The sequence below is a fragment of the Macrotis lagotis genome, chromosome 1, assembly GCF_037893015.1.
Source record: "Macrotis lagotis isolate mMagLag1 chromosome 1, bilby.v1.9.chrom.fasta, whole genome shotgun sequence".
In the NCBI taxonomy this organism is placed as follows: domain Eukaryota; kingdom Metazoa; phylum Chordata; class Mammalia; order Peramelemorphia; family Peramelidae; genus Macrotis; species Macrotis lagotis.
In genome coordinates this window covers 655,736,560-655,760,428 of record NC_133658.1, presented here as the reverse complement: position 1 = coordinate 655,760,428, position 23,869 = coordinate 655,736,560, and the positions used below count along the sequence as shown (strand labels likewise).

The 23,869-nt window shown below is 34.2% G+C and overlaps 1 protein-coding gene across 6 annotated transcripts in view; it reads right to left on the bottom strand.

The window, feature by feature from the left end:
• HECW2 (HECT, C2 and WW domain containing E3 ubiquitin protein ligase 2) overlaps positions 1-23,869 on the bottom strand; it is a 449,633-nt gene that overhangs the window by 134,948 nt on the left and 290,816 nt on the right. For all 6 annotated transcript variants that reach the window (XM_074215431.1, XM_074215435.1, XM_074215432.1 and 3 more), the window contains 4 exons: positions 20,625-20,719; positions 13,279-13,354; positions 5,848-6,017; positions 3,920-4,062 (listed from right to left, as the gene is read on the bottom strand). In XM_074215431.1, coding sequence (XP_074071532.1) covers positions 3,920-4,062; positions 5,848-6,017; positions 13,279-13,354; positions 20,625-20,719 — 484 coding nt within the window. The remainder of the gene's footprint in view (positions 1-3,919; positions 4,063-5,847; positions 6,018-13,278; positions 13,355-20,624; positions 20,720-23,869) is intronic.

The following is a 23,869-nucleotide window of genomic DNA, read 5'->3' as shown; positions in this document are numbered from 1 at the left end:
GAGGTTAACTTCATTTGTCTATTTAATTTTTTAGAATTTATGGAGTCACTGATCAGTCTCCCAGTCATTCTCCCTTATTCCTCAAAGAATTAGACTTCTGGATCTTGTGTCTTTCCAAACCAATCACAATATAGTGGAAACAGCATTGATTCTGGAGTTAGAAGACAATCCCTACTACATTTGTGGGCATATAACAATTCTCCTGGTTCTCTGTTTCCTCAGTTGTTAAATAAGGAGATTGGTTTGGACATCTTCTGTGGTACTTCCAGATCAATGGTCCTATAATATAATGGGACTTCAAAATAAACACTGATGTCCTCTCAAACAACTCAGGATCCCAGTTCATGACATCCTTAACTCTCATGACCTACAACTTTATTCATTCTCAGCTACACATAGGCCACTCCTTATGTCCCTTAATAGCTCATTGCTGAGTAACTGCTCTATATCTTAAAGACTGAAATTCCCCTAAGGGACCATAATTTCCTGTTCTATTTCTCCCTTTAACTAGATTCTAATAAATTTATCTTTTTGTTCTCTCTATGACTTCAATTTTCTACATTTCTCCCTATACCTACAGTCCATCAAACCTCCTTTGGTCTCATTTTCTTCATTTCACCATGTCGGTATCACAGCTGAACAGCTCAGTTACTTATTGCCTTTTAACTTTGTACTTCTAGTCCCTTTGTTCTAGTGGTGCTGAGGATTTACCAAACCCCAACCCAAGATCACCAATACCAAATGCCTCCCTTTTCCTACTCACATACCATTTGAGGAAGTCAAACAAATATACTAAATGCATCCACAACTAATGCCCAACAGTCCTTTCATTCTTTCCTAAAGAACACTTTATGGCAAGGCTGCTCCAAACTTTCATTTCTGTTCTTGAGTGCCCTAGGGGACCCTTTTCTACTTTCCCCTTAGCAGATAGCATCACTTTTGATTTGATTGAAAAATTGGGGTCATTCCCTACTCCATCCCCTAGAAATTAGTATTTCTAAAACCACTACAATATCTTTTCCAAGAGTGCTCCAAATGCCAGACACAACTGAAGCTATGAACAAGGAAAAAAACCCATAAGATTACAAAGGAAAACAATTATATTTTTTAAAATTTCCAAAATATTTGTAAAAAATTAAAAAATAAGTTCACAAATTTCAGGTTCAGAGACTGTACTCTAGGCAATCTGGTCTACTCATTATACTCCCATACATTTCCCCCTTTGTGCTTATAGTCATGCCATATCCCCTCTTCTCTCCATTTATACAAATCATAGAAATTCTTCAAGGATGAGCTCAATGAAACTTTTCCCATTACTTGGTTCCATAGTGATTTCCTCATTTACTCAATATTTGTTCAGTGTCAGCTATGTACAAAACACTTTGTTAGGCTCTAGACTTTTTTCCTTGCTCTAAACTCTTTTATCACTTATTGTTTGTGCCTCTTGTGTGACTTATCACATGCTTCCTTGTGGTATTCTCTTTTTCTGTGTATGTCTTGTTTCCACAGTGATGCTAAAAGTTCTTTGACAACAGGGATCACCTTCCAAACCTCTTGATATTCCTCTCAGTGTTTTCACAAGTATCCAATAAACGTTTGTTGATTAATGTGTTAGTCATCATGGTCCTTGATCATATGGACCAACAATTCTGTTTTTTCTCTGATGTTAAATGAAGTACATAGGGAGCAGTGACAGAGGCTTTCTCTGACATGAAGCTGTTGATAGCAATTGAGTTATTGCTGTTTGTATATTCTAATGTCAAATCTAGAGCTCATCTGTACTTATTTGGGAGAATTTATAGGGGAATTTTTCTGTCATATGAAATGGGTCCCTTGGATCTGATAGTCCAGATTTTGCTTTATTTTGTCGGAGCCCACACCCCATCTCACTTCCCCAGCTACTCCAGCCAAAGATCTTTTACTTGAACCATTACCTTCTCCTCCTCCTTCTCTATAACCTAGAGACCAAAGGTCTCAGTTTTGATAGGTCAGTTTCTTCCTTAATTCAATGAGCACCCTACTTTGTTCCCTGCTCTATGTTAGGCTTTGTCTCCACAACCCTCTTAGCTCCTCCTTATGTGTTGTCTTTCCATATCAGAACTTAGCACAGAACTGGTTCAAAGTAAACACTTAAAAATGCTTTATTAATTTATCAACAGTATTGAACTACTGTAATCCAACTAAACTTTCATTAGATGTATATTATCAATGAGTTGTGATGAGTATTGATGTAAAGTTGCTGATTTTATTTTGCCATCAATGGGATTTTTTATTATGGGCATAGTTTTAGGGGATTGCATTATTCAGGCTGATATAGAATTTGTAGTAGGATGTGGGCATTGGCATACCCTATATTAGTGCCTTTTTGTGGGAAACCTATTCTTGGAGTTGGAAGATTTTCTTTACTTTCTATTTAGTTGAAGATATCTTTTGGGAGAACAAAAGCAAAAAAAAATTCTCTTTCAATATTGGCCTTCTTCAAGCATCATTAAAATCTCACCTTTTGCAAGAAGCTTTTCCTCATCTCCTTTTAATGTTAATGCCTTCCCTCTGAGATAGATCCAATTTATCTTATATGTATCTTATTTAAATATTTATTTACAATTGCTTAGATGTTGTCTCTCCTATCATATTGTGAGGTTCTTGAAAGCAGGTACTGGTTTTGGTCTTTCTTGTGTATCCATAGTTCTTGCATAGTGCCTAAGCAAGTGAGATGGTGCAGTAGGTAGAGTGCTACTGGAATCAAAAAGACCTGTGTGATCTTGGACAAGTCATTTAACTTTGGATTGTCTCAGTTTCTTCAATTATAAAGTGGGGAGAATAAAAGAGGAGACAGGATAAAACCTTGGAAGAATCGTGCTTTCTATCAAAATCCAATGTATTTGGAATTTATTTTAAAGGTAAATTAATGTTATCCCTTTTTCCTTTTTAGAAACATCACAGCATAGTACTTGACATATAATAGGAACTATACACATCTTAATTAGTATTGTTATAGCATTACATTAAGATTTTATAATGAATTATTTATTATTTATTATGATACTGTATTATAATATTATGATACAATAATAGCAATCAATAGTGGTTATCTAATCCTAAGTCAATCTATTATGGAGTTCATGTCAGACATATAAATTAAACAATAAAAATGTAGATTTGTTTTAATTTTGTTAAATTATAATAAAAAGAGTCTAAGATTAATCTGGAAAATATGTGTGCATACATACTTACATATATATATGGATATGGATACGTATATTTGGAGTAAAGCTTTTTTAAAATCATTGCTATACTACAGGAACTGTGCTAAGTACTGGCAATAGAGATACAAGCCAACACAATAGTCTCTGGCCTCAAGGAGCTTACATTGTAATGAAATATCAATCTAGAAATTAAATTCTAATGTAAATGTAAATCATCAGGGATGATAATAAATAAAAGAAAGGTAAAATCTTGGGATGGGGTAAGTATAAATGCAGCAGATTCTGAAAGTTAGTTGCTTGAATGAATATGCTTTCTATGTCTGAGGCCCCTTTAATACATGAAAATGCTTTAGATCTTATCATTAAGAAGCAAACTCTTATCTTATAGAATTGATTAGGATAAAGTAGTCTCTTCCTTTATTTATAATGTTGCTTTATAAAAGGTGTATTATAGCATACAGGCAAGGGCATCTTGACATAGGATTAATCTGTCAAGTTTGAGCTAAAATAATAACTTCCTTATAAAATAGTCAGAAGTAAGTTGTCAAAATTTTAAAAGTGCAAGGAAATTTTATGGTGTTTAAAGGAATGAGAATAGAAAAGAAATCTGATCACTTAAAAAAATCTTTATTGACTAGTCAGAAAAGTGATATTTTCCATCAAAAACATAGCTGCTGCTCTTATTAAGAACCAAAAAGGAAATGTTTTCTTACCCAATGGCTTGACGCTCCAGCAACCTCTGGACTGGTATGGTTAGTTTCCCAAGAAAACGCTTGATGATAGGACGACTCTTGGCAAATTTGTCTTTAATTTCAATTTCTAGGACATCAGTAAGAAGTGCAAAAAACGAATATTTCTAAAAAGGAGAAAGGGATAACATTAATTCACCTTGAACATAAATATCAAAAATTGAATTTTTAATAAAAACACTATTCTTCCAAGGTTTTATCCTATCTCCTCTTTTCTTCTACAGTATACTCTTAACTTTAGTGATCTCATTAGATTTTCTGTCTCCAAGAAGATGATTTCTAGATCTATATATCCACCTCAAGTCTTTCTCCTCAAATCTAGTCCTACAAAACACCTGCTTCCTGGATTTTTTCATCCAGATATCTTATTCTTCAACAATAAGTGTTTAATTTTTTTTGTTTTTTGTAGATTTTTTCAAGGCAAATGTGGTTAAGTGGCCTGCCCAAGTCCACACAGCTAGGTAATTCTTAAGTGTCTGAGACCAGATTTGAACCCAGGTACTCCTGACTCCAAGGCCGGTGCTTTATCCACTACGCCACCTAGCCGCCCAACTCTAAGTGTTTTAAAGAGAACCCATTATACATGTCCCCCAAACTATCTCTCCTCTAAACTTCCTTCTCTATTAAGAGTAACATCATCCTTTATGTCAACCAGGTTGATAACAACATCAGTATCTACTGCTCTCTAATCTACCTCCCTCATTTTACAAATGAGCAAACTGAGACTCAGAAAGTCACTGACTTGCCCAAGGTCTCACGAATTTTAAATGACAGAGGAGATGCTTGAATCCAGGTCTTCTAATTCTAAAAACTGTGATCTTTCCACTGTACCATTGAACCACAGTGATTTTTAGGGATTAAAAAATATTTTATATTAATATTAAAATAGAAATATTGAATGAATGAAATACTATGGTTCTCACTAAAATTACAATTCAGTGAAACTTCTTATTTAATTTAAAATGAAGAAATTGGGGAAAGAGACTCTAGTACCCTAAATAAAATTCAATATAGTGGGAGATCATTTGATTTTTACAAATATTTCATAAGTTACTTTCAGTCAGCATCGTTTTCCATATAGAAAGCAGGGAATTCTTTTTGATTTTCATAACTATCCAGAGAAAACTTAATGGAAACACTCCACAAAATTGAGTATTCTCAATTAATGTTTTCTCTTGTCAGAATTTCTGTTCTGTCCTTTCCAAAGTATAAATGTTATTATTGCCATTTAAACATGCATTATATTAGGCCTACTTTAACTGATAAACTAAAAAAGAACAGGACTTATTTAAAAAGAAACTGAAACACAAACAATATATAACTTGCCCAGGATCATTTTGAAGATGTTTAATAAAACTAAGGGACATTTCTAATATAGTCCCTGCTTCTGCCCTCCAGACCAGATAGGCAAGGTACTTACGTGTGTTCTTAATATCATTATAGATAGCATTCATGGGAAAAATCTTACCTTTAATTTCATCTAGTCAGCTCAGAGGAAGGCCAAACTACAGAATGCTGCAGTTCTAAAGAATTAGGCACATACTGTCCACATCAATATGTCTACCCTGAAGATGAACACTCACTTAAAGATCTTTCATCAAGTCAATTGTATTTCTCTAATTAATTGAAACCTACAGCTTATAGGAATCCACAAATCCATTAGCCACAACCCAAGGGGGAGAGTAGAATCATCTATGTACTAGAATTCAATGCTCTCCCATGGCCTCTCTCATACAGCCCCTGAAACCACAACCACATCCTTGACAATCTAAACCATCTCCCAGAAGTAACTCACAGTGTGAAGCATTCAGTGAAAAGAAGGGCTAAGAGACCAGCTTGATAAACTATTATGCCATCAAGCATTAGAGACTTAGAAGGTTATATGTCATTACCTCTCTGTGCCAAATTGGATTAGTTGTATTACTGATGATGGTGGACCTTCGTTCCTGCCCATGATGGGCAAATGTAGGAAAACTGCTCTTCTTTCCTGGCTGAATTGACATCTTAAGGTAAGGATCGGGATTAAAGAACATGCCTTTCTTTAGCCCAACTGCCCTAAGATCTTAAAAAATAAAAGGGGAGGGGCAAGAAAAATATTCATCAATATATCATCATTAGAACAAATAACTTCATTGAAACTGCTTAGTGAACTTATATAAAATTTATTACATTAAGATGGATGAGATGGCTGGTATAGAAGTGGTTTAAAGCATCAATTCATTCAGTGTTCTCCTGACAGGATACATAGAGGAAGCCTTTAGTAGAAACTTCCTGAATCATAGGCTAGGAATGCTTTTGATTCCCACATGTATGCCTGCATCATTACTTTCCAGGACAACCTTATTTTTATTCTCACACATTTAAAATATTATTTTGGGAGAAATCCTTAATAAATAGACTTACCCCGCCCCCCAAAAACCCAACCACCTTATTCTATTGCAACACCAAAGAGAAAAAAAAATAAAAAATTGGAGCAGGTAATAAATCAGGTTCATGAGCTTTGAAATCAATAAGAAGTGAGTTCAAGTCTCACCTCTTCCACATACTCTCTGGCCCTGAAAAAATAACATACCCTTTCAAAACTTCAGACAACTTTCTGAGCCTTGAAGATGTGATGAAGGTGCCCATCCTCATTGGCAGAAAGTGCTTCCCCACTTTGACCAAGTAACAAAAATCGATTTTTTTAAAAAACTGCCTTTACATAACTATGATCTTCATAATGTTCTAGAATTCAGAATCTGGTCCCTACCTGACTTAAACTTACTTAGAAAGTCTCATGAGTTCTTAGCTTTTTTTTTGTATGTCACAGATTCTTTTGACAGAACATCATGGTATCATGTAATTAAAATACATAGGTTTACAAAGGAAATCAATTTTACTGAAATATAGTCAGGCCTGGAATCAGGCTGGAACAGGTCAAAAGCATGTAGTGCTCCTATGATCCAAAAATGCACAAAATTTACATTTAAAACTGGCATGCAGAAAGAAAGGTTAGTGCCACTCCCCCACAGCAGGGCAGCAAGGAGGGAGTATGTCATAAAATATTTAAAAATATTTAAAAAATTCATCTCAAATGTTCCTAAGCCAAGACTGAAACACTAAGGACAGGAAGGATCTTTGATCTGAAAAGGCATCCAAAATGGTAAAAGACAGAAAAAGAACCAGCTAGACACTTCAAAGGAACTGCTGAAATATCTCATTAGTATCACGTTTCCCATTTCTGGCATTTCACAAATAGCATCATTTCATATTAGCATCTTATTGTCTGTGTCATGATTCCATAGTATTTCAGTTGACTTTATTTGGTATAAAATATCTCTTGAGAAAAAATTGTGGGTCCTCCCCATTTTTATATATGCCTTTGTTAATTATTATGTTCATTTCATTTATTGAACTGTAGATCTAGAGCTGGAAGAGATCTTAGAGATCAGCTAGTCTAGCATCCTCTATTTACAGATAAAGAAAATCGAGGCCCTATTAAGTTATTTGCCCAAAGATATATAGATACTAGCAAGGCTGGGATTCAAACTCACACCTTGTACTCTTTCCAAGTTGTAGAATCAATTTCTCTACATAGCTAATTCAAATAACCAGATTTCTCTGCATCAAATGAAGAGTAATATGGAAATAAATGGCAACCACCAAACCATATGGTTGATTTTGTTTCTCTTGGGTCTACATCTGGGATTTCATAGTGTAGGGTGTTCCTTTTCTCCATGAAGATTCGTAACTTAAAATTTCCAAGAGCACTGAAAAATTAAATGACTTGTCTAAGGTCATACAATCAGTATGTCTCCAAGCACAGCTCTCAGTCCACCATCCTATACTAAGCTGCCCCACCCCCATTCCCAGATGCTGATCCAGGATCCTTTGTTCATCTCATCTTTGCTGCGATTTCTCCTTCATCATTCAAATAACCAAAACAGATTGATCAGAAGATACTTTCTGTGGCAGCTAGGTGGTGCAGTGGATAGAGCACCAGTCCTGGAGTCAGGAGGACCTGAGTTCAAATATGACTTCAGATACATAATTACCTAGTTGTGTGTCCTTGGACAAGTCACTTAACTCCATTGCCTTGCAAAAAAAAAAGATACTTTCAAATCTGCAATAAAATCTTAGAAATGAGATCTTAAAAATCATCTAGCACTTCTAGTTTGTTTTATAGATAAAAACATTAAAGGCAAGAAAAGTAAAAATGATTTCCTCAAGATTAGATAATCAACTAAAAAGTACCAGAATTTGAATTCGGATCTTCTGATTTACAATTTCAGTCCTCTCTATAATATGAAGCTATTAACTAAAGAATGGTTTCAATATTCCCCTGTGAATTTTAATTCATTCATGTTCTACATTCAACTACAAATCCTTAACAATGGAACATTTATGATTGCAGACTTACTTCTACAGTACTCACATGTTTTCCAGGATAAAATTATTTATTTCCAAGTCAGAGTCATATTAATTTTATGTAATAAAGCATAGCAGTTATTACAATTTTTACCTGCTCTGATTCTCATAATATTTGCTTTTTTTCTCCAAATGCTTAACTCCAAGGGAGTAAGAGTAAAAGGCAAACAAGGCAAAAATAATTTGAATTATTTATTTTAAAGCAATAACAATTATGATCAATAACAGTTAACATTTATATATAGCCTACTATATGCTAAACACATGACAGGCACTGATGATGATAATATTAAGATTAAAAAAAGAAACAGTCCCTGCCATTAAAGAACTTACCTTATACCCTGGGAGAAACAATCTATACACATATAAGTAAGTATTAAATATATACATTGTTAAGATACTGTCATGGGTGAGGGTGTGATGAAAATTGGAGGCTGGCTCATGCAGCAGGTTCTAGAATTTCTAAGAGATAGATAAGGAGGAAGAATGGGACAATCAAGTTTAAAAGCATGGATATTATAGATGGCATGTGATATATGAAGAAAAGGGGATTAGTTTGGCTAGACTGAAGAATGTATGAAAAGAAAACCAGGAAATAAGCATTTATTAAGTGTCTACTATGGTAAAGGCATTGTGTTAATGTACTATTACTATCCTTATTTTAAAGATGAAGAAACTGAGGCAGAAAGGGATTAAGTAACTTGCCCAGGGACACAGAGCTAGTAAGCACCTAAGACCAGATTTGAACTTGGGTTTTCCTGACTCCAGACCCAGAATTCTATCTCTTGAACCACCTAGCTGACTATGAAAAAGAAAAACAGAATAAAATTGGCAAATTAGTCAATCGCAAAGATCTTTAAATACCACAGAGAAAAATTACAGTTTATCAAGAAATAACAACTCCTGGACCTTTTTGAGGATTGTAACCATTTAGTCATACTTTTGCTTTAAGAAGATCACTTTGGTAGCTGAGCCTAGGATGAATTGAACGGGGTGGGGGGGGGGGGGGAGAAAGTTTAGTCAGAGGGACCAATTATGAGTATATTTCAATCAGTCCAAGTTTATGTGCTGGATATAATAAAAATAGAATCATCAAATTTGAGAGGTGAAAGGGACCTAGGTGACTTAGAATCAAGAAGACTCATTTTCCTGAGTTCAACTCTAGCTTCAGATACTTGCTAGCCATGTGACCATGGCCAAATCACTGTTTGTCTCAGTCTCATCTATAGAATGAGCTGGAGAAGGATATGGTAAATTATTTCAGTATCTTTGCCAAGAAAACCTCAAATTGGTTCACAAAGAGTTGGACACAACTGAAAAATGACTGAACAATAACAATACACATGAAGTTACACGAAACAAATTTCTATATTAGCCATGTTACAAAAGAAAACAGACAAAAAAACCAAGAAAAATAAAGTTTAAAAACTATATTTCAATCTTCATTTGGAGTTCATCAGTTCTCTTTGTGGAAGAGGATAGTGTTTTTTTATCACAAGTGCTTTGGAACTGTCTTGGATCACTGTTGTTTAGAGTAAATCTTTCACAGTTGATTTTCATTACAATAAGCTATTACAATGTACTCTTACTTCTGCTCAATTTATTTTGCATCAGTTCATATATGACTTCCCAGTTTTTATGAAATTATCCCTTTTGTCATTTCTTACAAATTAACTCTTTTTTAATATAGCTCAAGACCATTTTAGCATTTTACTGCAGATTCATATTGAGCTTAACAGTCTTTTCAAATACCTAGATCTTTTTCAGAACTGTTGAATATTCATGATTTTTTTTATCCAAGTATAAGACTTTATATTTTTTTTTAGGTTTTTTTGCAAGGCAATGGGGTTAAGTGGCTTGCCCAAGGTCACACACTTAGGTAATTATTAAGTGTCTGAGTCCAGGTTTGAACTCAGGTCCTCCTGACTCCAGGTCCAGTGCTCTATCCACTACGCCACCTAGCCGCCCCTTATATGTTATTCTTATACTCAAATTGTATTATATATTCAAGGGTTTAGATGCCATCTGTAATGATAGAAGTCACAATCATTAATGCCTGATTATACATATTCCTATCCATGTGTTGCCATCAGCTTGTGCAGGAGGGCTAGAGGCCATACTATCTTTCTTCTAACATTATGGGGATATCAGTGGACAACTCTGGCCATCTGACTATCATCTGCTGCCTTTACCACATGACCAATTCATCTTCTCTTCCTTTAATATATTTGTTTGATTATTTTTTCCTTTTTAAAGTTATTATTGATAATGATAATAACATCTACTGTTTATATTACACCTTAAGGTTCGCAAAGCTTTTTATGTATGTTATCTCATTTGATCATCTCAACAAACTGGTAAGGTGGATGCCATTAGTATCTCCACTTTAGAGACAAGGAAACTAAGATTGAGGGGGTGAGTTGCCAAGGGTCACCCAGCTCCATAGCATCTGAGGCAGGAATCAAAGTTGGGTCCAGGAAGTTCCTTGATGTTTTTTTCTTCTTTATAACTCTCTTTCTCATTATATGATGTTTCTCCATCAGATTCTCCATGTGCTAGTCATTTTTGGTAGGTTGGAAAGTTATTTTTCAACTCATGCTAGATATTATAAACAATTTAATTAGAGAAAAAACAATGACCTGTGTTTTGGAGCTCATTTCCTATTTTTAGTAAAATAGCCTAGAATTTTCAGGTTCTAGATGTCATTATTCAGGGGTAACTTAATGATTCAATATAAAAATTCTACATTTGCATCTACTCTTTTATGATTCATGAAACCAACATGTGAGTTAGTATGGTGACAGGGACAAAATGACATTTTTATTGTCTCCCAGCAATACCCAACAATAATTTAAAACTGAATGACATATGGTGTCTTTGAGGTCTGTACTTTGTTGGACTTTCAATATAGGGTAACATAGACTTATGTACATTATGTCTTGAATTTCTCTGTTGTAGAAGGAGTAAGAGAACCAGGAAGAAAAGATAAGGAAAAGATACGTAAAATAGGAGCAGGCTAACCTATTCTGGACAACACATCCCCAGTCCAAGTTATACTAAAAATTTATACATGTATTATATATATTTATAAATATACAATTCATTTCTCCAAGGCTATTGGGGTGAGGGGAGTAGATTTTTAAAAAGAAGGAAAAATAATAACTGTTTCATAGTAATAGTGTAGAAAAAACTAGGTTTTGTTACTACTGCTTTGCTTGCTTTCCAGGTCATGGGGGGGGGGGTGGAGGGGGAAGGAGAAAGGCACAGTCTTGTGTTTTTCCAAGGAGAAGGAACCATACAACGATCAACCAATTTCCTTGTTCTCAATCAGCAAATCTGGGCTTCCCAGAACTGCAAGTGAATAAGACCAAGAAACTTTGGAGTCACAAAAGAAAGTAACACATGGCTTTCAAATTAAACTGTTTCCCATTCAGGGAAGGTCAAGGAGGAGAAAACAAACTAATTCATACATATCTTCTGTATATGTGCCCTAAATACTGAAGACATTTTATGAATAGAAATATAACAGGATTTAGACCTTGAAGGTACCTTAGAGATCATTAGTGCAGGACTTGATAGTATAGATGAAGAAATTAAAGCCTACTGAGGGAAAGGGAGGGTAGGGTGAGAGAAGGGAGGAGATTCAAACTCAAATGCTCCAACTTGTCTTCTATTCTTGTCATTAAAAAATGCTGCCTTTAAATGCTTTCATTTTTGTCTTTTTATTACTGAAAATTCTAACTGTACCATACATTAATAACACAATTGGCAAAGAGTAGTTGGTGATGCATATTCATAGTCCTTGTTACTAGGATGTCTGAGGCTAGAGGTTACCTGAGCTGCAGTGAGGTTAAAGGGCTGCAAGATCTACATGAAATCTGGCACCAATTCAGTAGGAGCATGCAAGAGAGGATCACTAGGCTGCCTAAGAAGAAGCCAACCAGCCCAGGGCAGAACAATCAGCAGAGAGATAAGAGCCTTGAGTTTCTAGCTTGGGCCTGATGGGGAAACTCAGTCTCAAAAAAAAATGTTTACATGCACATGCCTATATATTCATGTACATATACACATATGCATGAATATGTGAATTATGTTTTTGGCCTTTTAAGAACTTGCTTAACTTTTCCCTCTATGGCTAATTTCATCCCTTCTTTTTTGAACTGAAAAGTTATAAAATTCTATGACTGTTTACCAAATTTGTCACTTGGGAAGAAAAGCAAATGAATGTGATTTAAACCTCAGTAACACAATATCTCCATGAGTACAAAAACAGAGAGTTTTATAGTGACAGACATCTGTTAGGTTTTATTTTGCACGAATTCTTTAATTCACAGATGTCAGCCAAAAAAAGCTTGTCAAAAAAAAAAAGAAACGAAAAAAGAAAAAGAAAGCTGGCTTTTCTGAGAGTTTGCTTGATTTTGTCAATCAGGACATTTCTCTAAGCACCTTGGCAAATATACAACTCATTACACCTTTCTTAATAACTGCACATTTCAGCTATTTTCTGACCCATTATGTATATTTTCCCATTGCCATCAGAGAATATTTCTTTATTGTGCCCTTACAATCTATTTTTCTTCTTTCAATACAAATGAATAAGTATAGTTGTTTTCAATATAAAACAGAATTCTAATTAGATTGTCACATGCTACATTCTTGTTTATTCTTTTTGTACATCCAAGTTTTTATACGAGAAGTTTAAAGAAACAACTTCTACAATAGCAATCATTAGTCAATTTGCTGGTAGTCATTACTAGTGAGTTTTATAAATAATCAACTTACAACTCAAAGAGAGATACTGCTAGAAAACCTAAAATATGCGAAATCTGATGTATGTCTGTGTGTGTTGGGGGGAGAGCATGTATCTGTATCTTTACAACATATAAGTAAGTTATAAGGCTATAAAAAGCACTTACCTGACAAAGTAAAACTGACTAATTTTCGACAGTGTTGATTTCCTGAAGCACCTCCTTCCGTGCCTTCTGCCCCCATCTGAAGAGAAAATCATTGACTGCATCAGAGATGATGTCATAGCAGCAGTAGTGATTCTATCTCTAAATCTACTTTAGAGTTTTATTGGGAAGCACCATCAACACTGATTTGCAATCACTGAATAAATAACAATTCTTATCCTTCTCAAGTATGGATAGTTTCATAAAGGTAGTATTAAGGAATAGAGAACAAAGGTTGCAAGCTTATTAGGATTAGACTATAGATGAGCTCCTAAACCGCAAAAATAATGAAAAATAATAATAATGGTTAATGTTTAATATAGAGCCTACTATGTGGCAGGTACTGTGCTGTGCACTTTACAATTATTAACTCATTTGATCCTTCTAACAACTCTAGGAAGTAGGTGCCATTATCACCATTTTACAGATGAGAAAAATGAGCAGATAGATGCTAAGTAACTTGCTTAGGGTCACACAGTGAAGAAGTATCTAAGGTCACCTTTGAACCCAGGTCTTCCTGACTCCAGGTCAGGGGCTGTATCCACTGCACTAGACAGCTGCTTCTACCACAGTTGGATTCCTCTGAAGGAAAGAGGTTTCTTCAAAGTCTTCAGTTGTTTTTGTGAAATAAACATCAAAGATCTTTAGTATGTATAAATATATTATTCTATTACATCAATAGACTTCATAGGAAAACCTAAAATTGCCACTGCCAAATATTATTGAGCACCTCCTTTTTCCCCTTAAGTTTTCATTGAGAGTAGGGGAATATTCAAGGAAATACTAGAGCCAGTTGAACCAGCTTCTGAGATTTGAATGTTAAATTTTCATTTGTGAGCATTTACACTTAGAAAATTGGCTAAAAAGCAGGATTTGATTTATTGTTTTGATGATTGTCTAAATTTAAGGAAGTGATGGAGAAAATGTTAAGAATGAAGATTAAACCTAGAAATATGTTTGTGTATCCCTCCTCTCAAAGAACTGGTTGTTAAACATCTATCAGTACACTCCTGATCACAATGCTGTTAAAAATAGTAGCTTGGGTAGGCTGTTCTTATTCTTAATATTAACTTACATTTGACCATCTGCTCTTTACTTCTTATAAAGTATTTTCATATAAAAATAATAATGGCAGCTGAATTTTATATGGTACCTTCTGGTTTGCAAAACATTTTGAATACAGTATTTCATTTAGTGCAATGGGATTCTAATAACAATAACATGTCACACTTATATAGTGCTTTTCAGGTGTGCATAGTATTCAATACATTATCTTACTTGATACTTGGAAAAAGTCTGTGTGGTACACAACATAATCATGTTCACTTTACAGAGGAGGAACCTAAAACTCATAAAGCTGCTCCACTGTAGAGATCTAATGTAAATCCAGGTCTTCGCCAAGGTCGATGCTCAATCTGTCCATTCTATCATGTTGTCTTTCTGGCCATTAGGTCATAAACTCATTTAAGTCAGGGACTTGATTTTGCCTCTTTCTGTATCACCCCCTGCACTTAGTATAATCAATAATTCATAAATGTTTATAAATTGATAGCATGTAGATCAGACAAAACCAAGGAATCTTGGGAGTTCAAGGAACCTCAGAGGTCATCTGGTACACCCCTTACCTAACACAAATCTTCTCTTTAACATACCAGGCAGGGGAGTATACAGCTTTTGTTTGAAGAGAAATACAATCAGCCCTTGCTGCTTCTGGGCAATTTTAACTGTTACTGTTTCCCTTTCTTTTATAATCACACTAAATTTTCCTTTCTTCAACTTTTATCTACTAATTCTAACTCTGCTTTGTAACAAGTCTAATATCACCTTACATGTAATATCCCTTTGGATACCTTAAGATATCTATTATATCCTTGTGTCCAGGCTTCTCTTCTTTAGTTTAAATGTCCTTGGTCTCTCATATGCCACACTCTCATGAGCCCTTCGCTTGCTGGCCATCCCATGGATATCCTCCAATTTATCAGTCCCCTTTGCCCTGAATTTGCTTCAATTCTCTGACGTACTATCAAAAGGATACTAATAGGAGTAGGTTTTTAGCTTAAGGTAAGGAAAAGCTTCCTAACAATGAGAGCTATACCAAAGAGAAAAGGAAGGCTTCCTCAGAAAGTTGTGGGTTATTTTTCACTGAAGGTCTTCAAGTGATGACTAACATTGCTAAGAGGATTTCTCTTTAGGTACAGCTTGGAGTAGATGTCCTCTGGGGTACCTTCAAATTCTGTGATTCTATGAAATATACTCTAAGGAAAATCTTCAGACCAAACCAATTATCTTACACAGGGCTAATTGTGGAAGCAATGCTGGCAAAATTCACAATTCAGCTTTACTCTCCAATAGGAAAAGTTATGAAAAACTGTTACAAAGTTGAAGAGATGGATATCCGTGGGAACCAACATTTGTACACAACATTTAGGGAAATTTGCCTATTGTTTGAATAAACTCATAGTTTCTAGATTCTAGAAGAACATCAACCAAGGAAAGAAACACTAAATCACAGAGATGGTAGGATTCATCATTTCCTGTGTATCTGAAATACTTGCATCATTGAGTGCTTTGATGAATAGCAGTGATGTAAAGACATCAATGGCAGAGATGTCAGAGGTTTCCTTTGGCTTTGAAAAACTCCAAAAGGGATGAGAGAGAGGAAACCAATAACTGAGCATTGCTACTCATTTCCTTCCCTGTTGAGTTTCTCTGTTGAATCCTCAACAAATTTCTCAGTCACTTCTTCCAAGTCCATTGATGTCTATTTAAAATAGTTACAAATATATAATCTATATTAGATTAGTCTCTTGTCAGGGGGAGAGAAGACAGGGAGGAAGAAAACCTTACCCCAAAAATGATTCTTTCAACAGTTTTCAAACTGTCTTTGAAAGTAATTGGAAAATTAATTAATTAATTATACCAAATCCATTGAGGAGATCCAGTTGTAGAAACAACAGTTGCACCACTGGGTCATGTAAGTATAACTATAGGATCCTTAAATTTTTAGAGATAGCTGATTAATATGTTAAAAATAACTTCCATGACTAACATTTAACGTAGCATACTCACAGTTCTGCTATTCATACTTTTCCATTCTGGAGATAGATACTTACTTACTTACTCATATGGGACTTTTAGGAGGAAAGAATTAGATCCTAAAGGTTTTCTGCCTTCTCTCCCTCCCACTTTCCTAAAGTTCTCTTGGTCTTTGGGATTTGGGGGTTGAAGAAAGGAATGACTACCAGGTTTCAAATCTTCTGGGAAACATTATTGGCCTTCTTTTCCTCTTTTATAAGATGATGATGATATCTATGGCTTTTAAAGACATTTCCAATTCTATGATCCTATGAACTAGATAGAAATAGACAGAGGGAAGGAGAGAGGGGGAAAGGTGGTGGAGGGAGAGGAAGACAGAGAAAGGGGGAAAGAGAAGTGGAGGAGAGGGGAGGGAGAGGGAGAGCTCTATATAATCTTGATCAGAACACATTAACCACCAAAATTCATTATATGATCTATGATCTAAAATATTCTTTATTTTGATTCTAAGTACTATAGTATCAGAGGACTTCTGAGAAGAGAAATGTGATGATGATCTTCATAGCATGCTTGAAGCAGATTAATTACCTTAAAGTTATCCACAGATTGTAACAGAGTGATCTTAATGCAAAATCAATATAAGCAATTTAATGCTTTTTTTTTAGGCTAGGAAAATCTAATGCCTCTGGTGGCATTTGGAGACTTTGATTAATTTAGAGCAAGAAAGGAGAAGCTAGAAAGATTTTAATTAGCTTGGAAACTCTCAGGTAATCAAGAGTTTTCTTTTTTGGTTTTGTTTTTCTTTATTGTCCTAATTTTTTATTATATTTATTTTTGTATTAACTAGAATAAAAGGTGTTTCAGAACGTTTACTAATGAGATGTTTATTTTGTGGTTAGAAATATCTTAATTTTTTTCTATTATTTACTAAATTTAACTAAAACAAACAAAACAAGGGTTCTTTTGAGTGTATTCTACAATGTCTATCATATAATGTTGGAATTTTTCAAATCAAGCCTCCAAATAATTATTCATTAGAAAAATAAATTTATAATTTCCACAGAGAGTTCCTTTTTTTGCTTACATTTCAGCTCGGAAACATGCTCTAGGGTTGGCTTTACTGGTAAAGGTTCCATGTAATCTACTGTACTAGGATGGCTCCAATCATGTTTCATTTCACTCCCCCACCATCTTCCTTTGAGACATTTTGTCACTCCCTTCATATCTTCTGCCATTTTCCCAAAACTTTTTTCCATCCTTTCCATTTCTAGAATTTTAATCAAATCAAGATAGCCATTGCTCCTAGAAAGGATATATCAGTATGCTTCCTTTATGGTACCACATCTGATTCATGTAATTTTCTAAAAATTTTCTAAATTTCCTTGGTCACTACTACCTTATGTTAACAAGGTAGCTAAGAGATATAATTGACAGAATGATGGACATAATCAAGAAGAGATGAGTGTAGTTATATGACCTGGGTAAGTCATTTAATTTCTCTCAGCTTCAGTTTCATAATCTGTAAAAACTCCTCCCTTTACAGGGTCATTATGAGGATCAAATGAGATCACATATTTAACGCACTTTGCAGGAGTTCAAGTGATGTATGTGTTAAGTTGTCTCAGTCTTTTCCAACTCTTCATAATCCCATTGGGAGTTTTCTTGGCAAAAATAGTGGAGAAGTTTGGCATTTCCTTCTCCAGTTAATTTTAAAGATGAGAAAACTGAGGTAAACAGGGTTAAGTGACTTGTCCAGGGTAACACAGCAAGGAAGCCTTTGAAGTCATGATTGAATTTAGAAAGTTGAGTCTTCCTCACTTCAGATCTGTTACTCTATTCACTGCATTATCTAGTTGCAATAAAGTGATAGAAAAATTCTAGGTATCATTTTATCTCCTCAACTAGAATATAAATTCCTTAAAGTCAAATAATTTTTTTCATTTAGTTTTCCTTTTTCATTTATTTCAGTGTTCAGTTTAGTGTTTAGCACAAAATACTTAAATTATTTCAATTAATTCATTCTTCAAAGATATTTGTTACTGAAGCCACCCTACTTAGCTCAAGATTTTCAATTACAGTCACTTTTTTAACATTCCAAAGTCAAATTATATCAATGTTTACTGATGTTAAATGTGAAAGTGTATGAAAATACTCAAGATTGGTACAAGGTATGTCTGCAATGACATGTCTACATTAATGATACCTGAATATTTTCCAAATAGTTTCCAAAGCTCCATAAAAATGAATAATGAAAACTAATAAACACCAAAAAAAATCTATTAACATAGGAAGTACAAGGAACATTAAGCTATAACTAATTGTCCATTCAGGACAATTATTATGTACCTCAATAACTATTGATCCTAATCTTGTAGTCATAGAATATTAGAACTAGAAAAGGACCTCAAGAAGTCATCTAGCCCATCCATTCTCTTTTTTGAAGATACGAAACTGACCCTCAGAGAGGTCAAAAGTCAGTCACTCAGCTAGTCAGGAGGAGAGGGCGAACAGAATCCAGGTCTTCTGAGCTGCTCTTTGTGTCCAACTGAACTCTCTCTCTACTTATTTTTTGGGGCTGTTGCTCAACTATTGACTCTCTTATGGCTGTGTAACTGAAAATTTGGATTGATTATCCAATTTTTGGCAATTTATCTGCCTAGATGCTTTGTCTTTAAGATTGATAACCATTTCTTCAAAAAGTTAGATAAAAGATTAAAAGGAGGGGTGGCTAGGTGGTACAGTGGATAGAGCACCGGCCCTGGAATCAGGAGGACCTAAGTTCAAATCTGGCCTCAGACACTTAATAATTACCTGGCTGTGTGGCCTTGGGCAAGCCACTTAACCCCACTGCCTTGCAAAAACTAAAAAAAAAAAAAAGATTATAGAAAAAGTAAGAGATTGCTCTGGAGTCTAGATATCAAGTGGAGGTGACATCAAGTGAACACTGTCAAAGTTTCTGGATAGAAGATACAACCCTTGATTTCTTATTTGTTAATCTGTTTTTCTTTTCCCTATTTGCCCATAACCTAAAGCATCGGCCATTTTGTAAAGTGAGGAAAAAATTGAGGCTGATTTCTTCAGAACTATCACCAGAAGGCATTTGTGTAGCTTCCCAAATAACCAACACCTTTCATGTTTGTCAATCAGGTGACAGAAATGTCTCATGATGATTTCTATAGTTAATAAAAAATTAATTTTTCTTATATTAAATAATATACAAGAACAAGAAGCCCTTTTCCCCATTTCTTTCTTGTGAACTGCTAACTATAAAAAAAAAAGAAAGGGAGCCAAACTACTAAAGACCAAAATACTAGGCTTAAAAAAAGCCTCTGAGAACATTTTATCAAAACCTTATAAAAGCAAGTATACTTCCCCTCCCTCTTAAATGAATTTCATCTTGACATGTTAAAACAATATGGCAGAGTAGAAGGTTGGATTTGGAGTCAGAAAAACCCAGGTTCAAATCCTGATTCAGATAATTTATCAGATGTGTGACCTTAGGCAAGCCATCTAAATTTTATGTGACTCAGTTTCTTAACCTATATAAGGGGGCTGTACTCAATGGCACAAGTTTCTTCCAGCTCTACATCTAGGATTCTTTGGACATAATAAAGCTATTGAGGTGGGAGGCAGGAAATAGTTTCTATTAGGTCCTTCAAGATGATTTTCAAGAAATACTTTCAAGTATGGAGAGATTTCTTTCTGAACCTGGGCTTGGATGTTAGATCCTTTGAGGATACCCAAATAGCCTAAAAAATTCACACAGGATTGCTGAGATCTTAGTCTAGAAGAGTCACTTTTTTTTACTCTTTTGTAATGACTAGATCTGTCTAAAACTTTGCATAACAAAAGTTGAACTTCATGTCATTGGCTAATGCTAATGTTAGAGAAGTCTTTGATCTCTCATCTCATCTTTGATTTCCTCAACTGAGAAAGCACTTAGTAGTGTATAATATGACACAAGTTCACTGGCTTCCATTCAAAGGCATCCCAGTTAATCATTTTTATAAAACTAAGAACTCTTTTGTAACGAGAAGAATCACTCTCATTCTTCTTTTCCTCTATCCTTTTCCCAAGATTTAGAGTTTGTTTCCTTATTTAAATTGAGGCAATGTCCATGGTTTGCTGTGCTTTTAGAATGGAGGCTCTTCATGTCATAAACAAATTTTCTGTTCCCTTGTCCATCAAAAGTATGGCTATGTTGCTTTAACAGCAATGGCCATGGTACCTGTCCATGCCTATATTTAATCATGGGATATGCAAACTGCACTTACCATCACAGCAGGATTTTTCACAGTAATACATGGGGTAGTAGCTCTCAGGGCTCCACTAATGCCATGGTAATATTTAAAACATATTTTTATTTCCGCTGTAAAACAAAACAAGGACACAATTAATCATCTAAAGAAACAGTAGTATCAAATCACTCAAATTAAATATGGATATGAAGTCAAACTAAGGCTCCAATTGTCCTGCTCAATTTGAATAACTATTTCATTTCCAAAAGCCAAATCAGATAGCAACAAATTGTTCTGCTTCCTGTTTCCTTTTATATCTTGACAGCTTCTCTGAAAGTTTGATAAGAATGCTTCACACCCATGCTGACAACCCTTACTGCAAGTTACTATGTGTAGTTCACTACATTAGCTGCCAGGGATTTTAAAAAAGATAGTGACCACATTTCTTCTTTCAAGGAGTTTATAATCCAGTTAGAGGACTCACTAGTCAGTTCTCTCTCTCTGGGTCTCAGTTTTCTATTCTGTAAAATGAAAGGTTTTGTGGAGCTCTAGAATCAGAAACTGGATTTAAATTTTGTCTTGAAAGTGATGACTACTGTCCCTCATAATTGAAGAAGACTGTGACATCAAGTGAATGATGATATGGCATGCACACTATATTGATTAAAATGAGGGGAATTTTATGCAAAGACATCCTTCTCATTGCCTCTTCCAGAATCATCTTAACCCAGTGACCTGATAGCCTAGGAAACAAAGTGTTTGAATTGCATGGAGTGAGAGACCTAGGCCTTTTAGATATAGGTCTTTCCCAGTGTTTTAGGATTTACGATTAAGGGATGATAGATAGATAGATAGATAGACAGACAGATGTGTATATACATGTGTGCTATAGAGATAATCTTTAAAATTGAATACAGAAAAAATTTGATAAATGAATCAGAAAATCACTGATTATTCAAACAAGAAAACTGATAAAAACAAATTAGCTCTTTCTTTAGTTATTAATGTACTCACTGACATCTTTGATCTTTCCAAGTTTTTGATATGATTTTCTAATGTCAAACTTCAAACTATGGTGGTATTCCTGAAATCACTTGAGGCAGAACTCATTTTTTCTTGCATATAGTTGTAATAGTAAATTAGTAAGCCTAGCTAGTAAAAATAGACTAAATAACAAAGTTTGAAAAGCTAAGTAACTTTATATATATATATATATATATATATATATATATATAGTCTTAAGCTTCTAGGTCTTTAAAAATAGGATATTTTAATAGTCCATTCAATTACATATATATGTATAGCTTTCCCCAGGCATATTTTCCAACTAGTCAATAATTTTTATGGAAATAATAATATTTTAAAAAATAATATTTTATGGAAAGGTAAGGTTTATTAAGTGGAAGCTAATAGTGAAACAGGTTTTAATTATCCTTAATTAGATTTTTATGTGATTTTCAAATTGTTTTCAGACAAATCTAGATTTAGTGATTTCTCTCACTTTGGGAAGTAGAATATTTATTTCATAAGTTTCTTAAGATAAATGTCAATTTTGATTTTGTATGGAACTCCCACTGAAGTTGACTAATTTTAGATTCAACATAATCTTTAAAAATGGAATTTTACTATCCTTTCAAAAACTCTCATATTGTTTTATTTTAGGATATTTATGAGAGGATTATGATGATATTATGTTTATTATTGCCATATAGTATCATCTAAAGTTGCCTTAAAAGTTAATACTTTAATAATTAAGCTGTCTTTTAAAAGGATTTAGTATTTAGCAAATTTTCTTCATCACAATTTAAAGAGATAAATAAGCTTTCAGTAAGTCAGTCAGTGCTTTCAAAACATGTTTCCAAGCAAATATTTCATTCAAAATGCTATGTCTGATACCATGCAGCTTTAACCTTTACCAGGAGACTTTAAAGAATCAATATTGCTTTGGATGTCTATTAATCTCTAAAAATTAAGGCTTTCTCTAAATATCTTCAATACACAAAAAAAGATTAAATAGCTATAAATGCTAATTATTTTTCTGAGAAAGTTTCTATAAAATGAACAAGATCAAAGGGTATAAACTGAGTGTGATCAAAGTGAATTCCTTCTATCATAAGAATTTCTCTTGGGAAAATTGCTTCAGAACCATTGATGTATAACTGCCAAATATTGCTTTTTTTGCCAAAGTGTCATTTTCTATATGGAATCATATTAAATTAAATTAAATTTATTTTTTTTATTTTTACAAGGCAATGGGGTTAAGTGACTTGCCCAAGATCATACAGCTAGGTATTTAATAAGTGTCTGAGGCTGGATTTGAACTAAAGTGCTCCTGACTCCAGTGCCAGTGCACTATCCACTGAACCACCTGGGCATCATATTTTAAAAAAAAGTAAATGAAGACTAGAGGGAAGGAAAGCAAGAATTTATTGTCATTAGTGATATAATCTCTTAACCAAAATACCAAAAATAATAAATGGCAGAACCAAAAGTTAAATTTAGGCAGGTCCTCTGCTCTAAAACCAATGCTCTTTCCATTTTATGTTGCTTAAAAGAATTTAAACCTGAAACTTATAATGGAAAGGCAATTAATTGCTCTAATAAATCAGTGAAGATGATAAATTATTAACTTATCACTTAAAATGGGTTTTAAAAGAATTAATTTTTAAAGGGTTTAATGAATCAATAGAATTGCTTTATTCTGATTGATCTATACAAGATAAGCTTTTCTCATATAATTTGGCCTTTTTATGTTGATAGTATTCAGTAGCTTCAGTCATGTCTAAGTCCTTTTGTGGTTTTTCTTGGCAAAGATATTGTCATGGTTTAAAATTTTCTTCTCTAGCTCATTTTACAGATGAGGAAACTGAGGAAGGCAGGGTTCAGTGACTTGCCTAAGGTCACATAGCTAATAAATATCTGAAGATAGATTTGAACTCAGTGAAATGGGTCCTCTTGACTTCAGACCCCACACTTTTTTTTTGAATCATCTTTTTTATTCAGTCCATTCTTATGTCCAATCATTATTAAGAACCATAGATACTATATATAGATACTATATATTAACAACCATAGATTTAAATAATGGGTCAGTAAGCTGAAGATTTCAAAATTCAAACTGCCCATGACAATATTATTGTATTACCAAAGGGATTACCAAAATGAGAGAAGTGAAAATAGCCCTGTTTCCCTGGAATGATCATCCCAGTTGGTTTTGCTCTTTTCCTTTTTAGCTTGATTTCTGGAGGCCCCTCACTACTCTGGGGGAGAAGGTACACGTC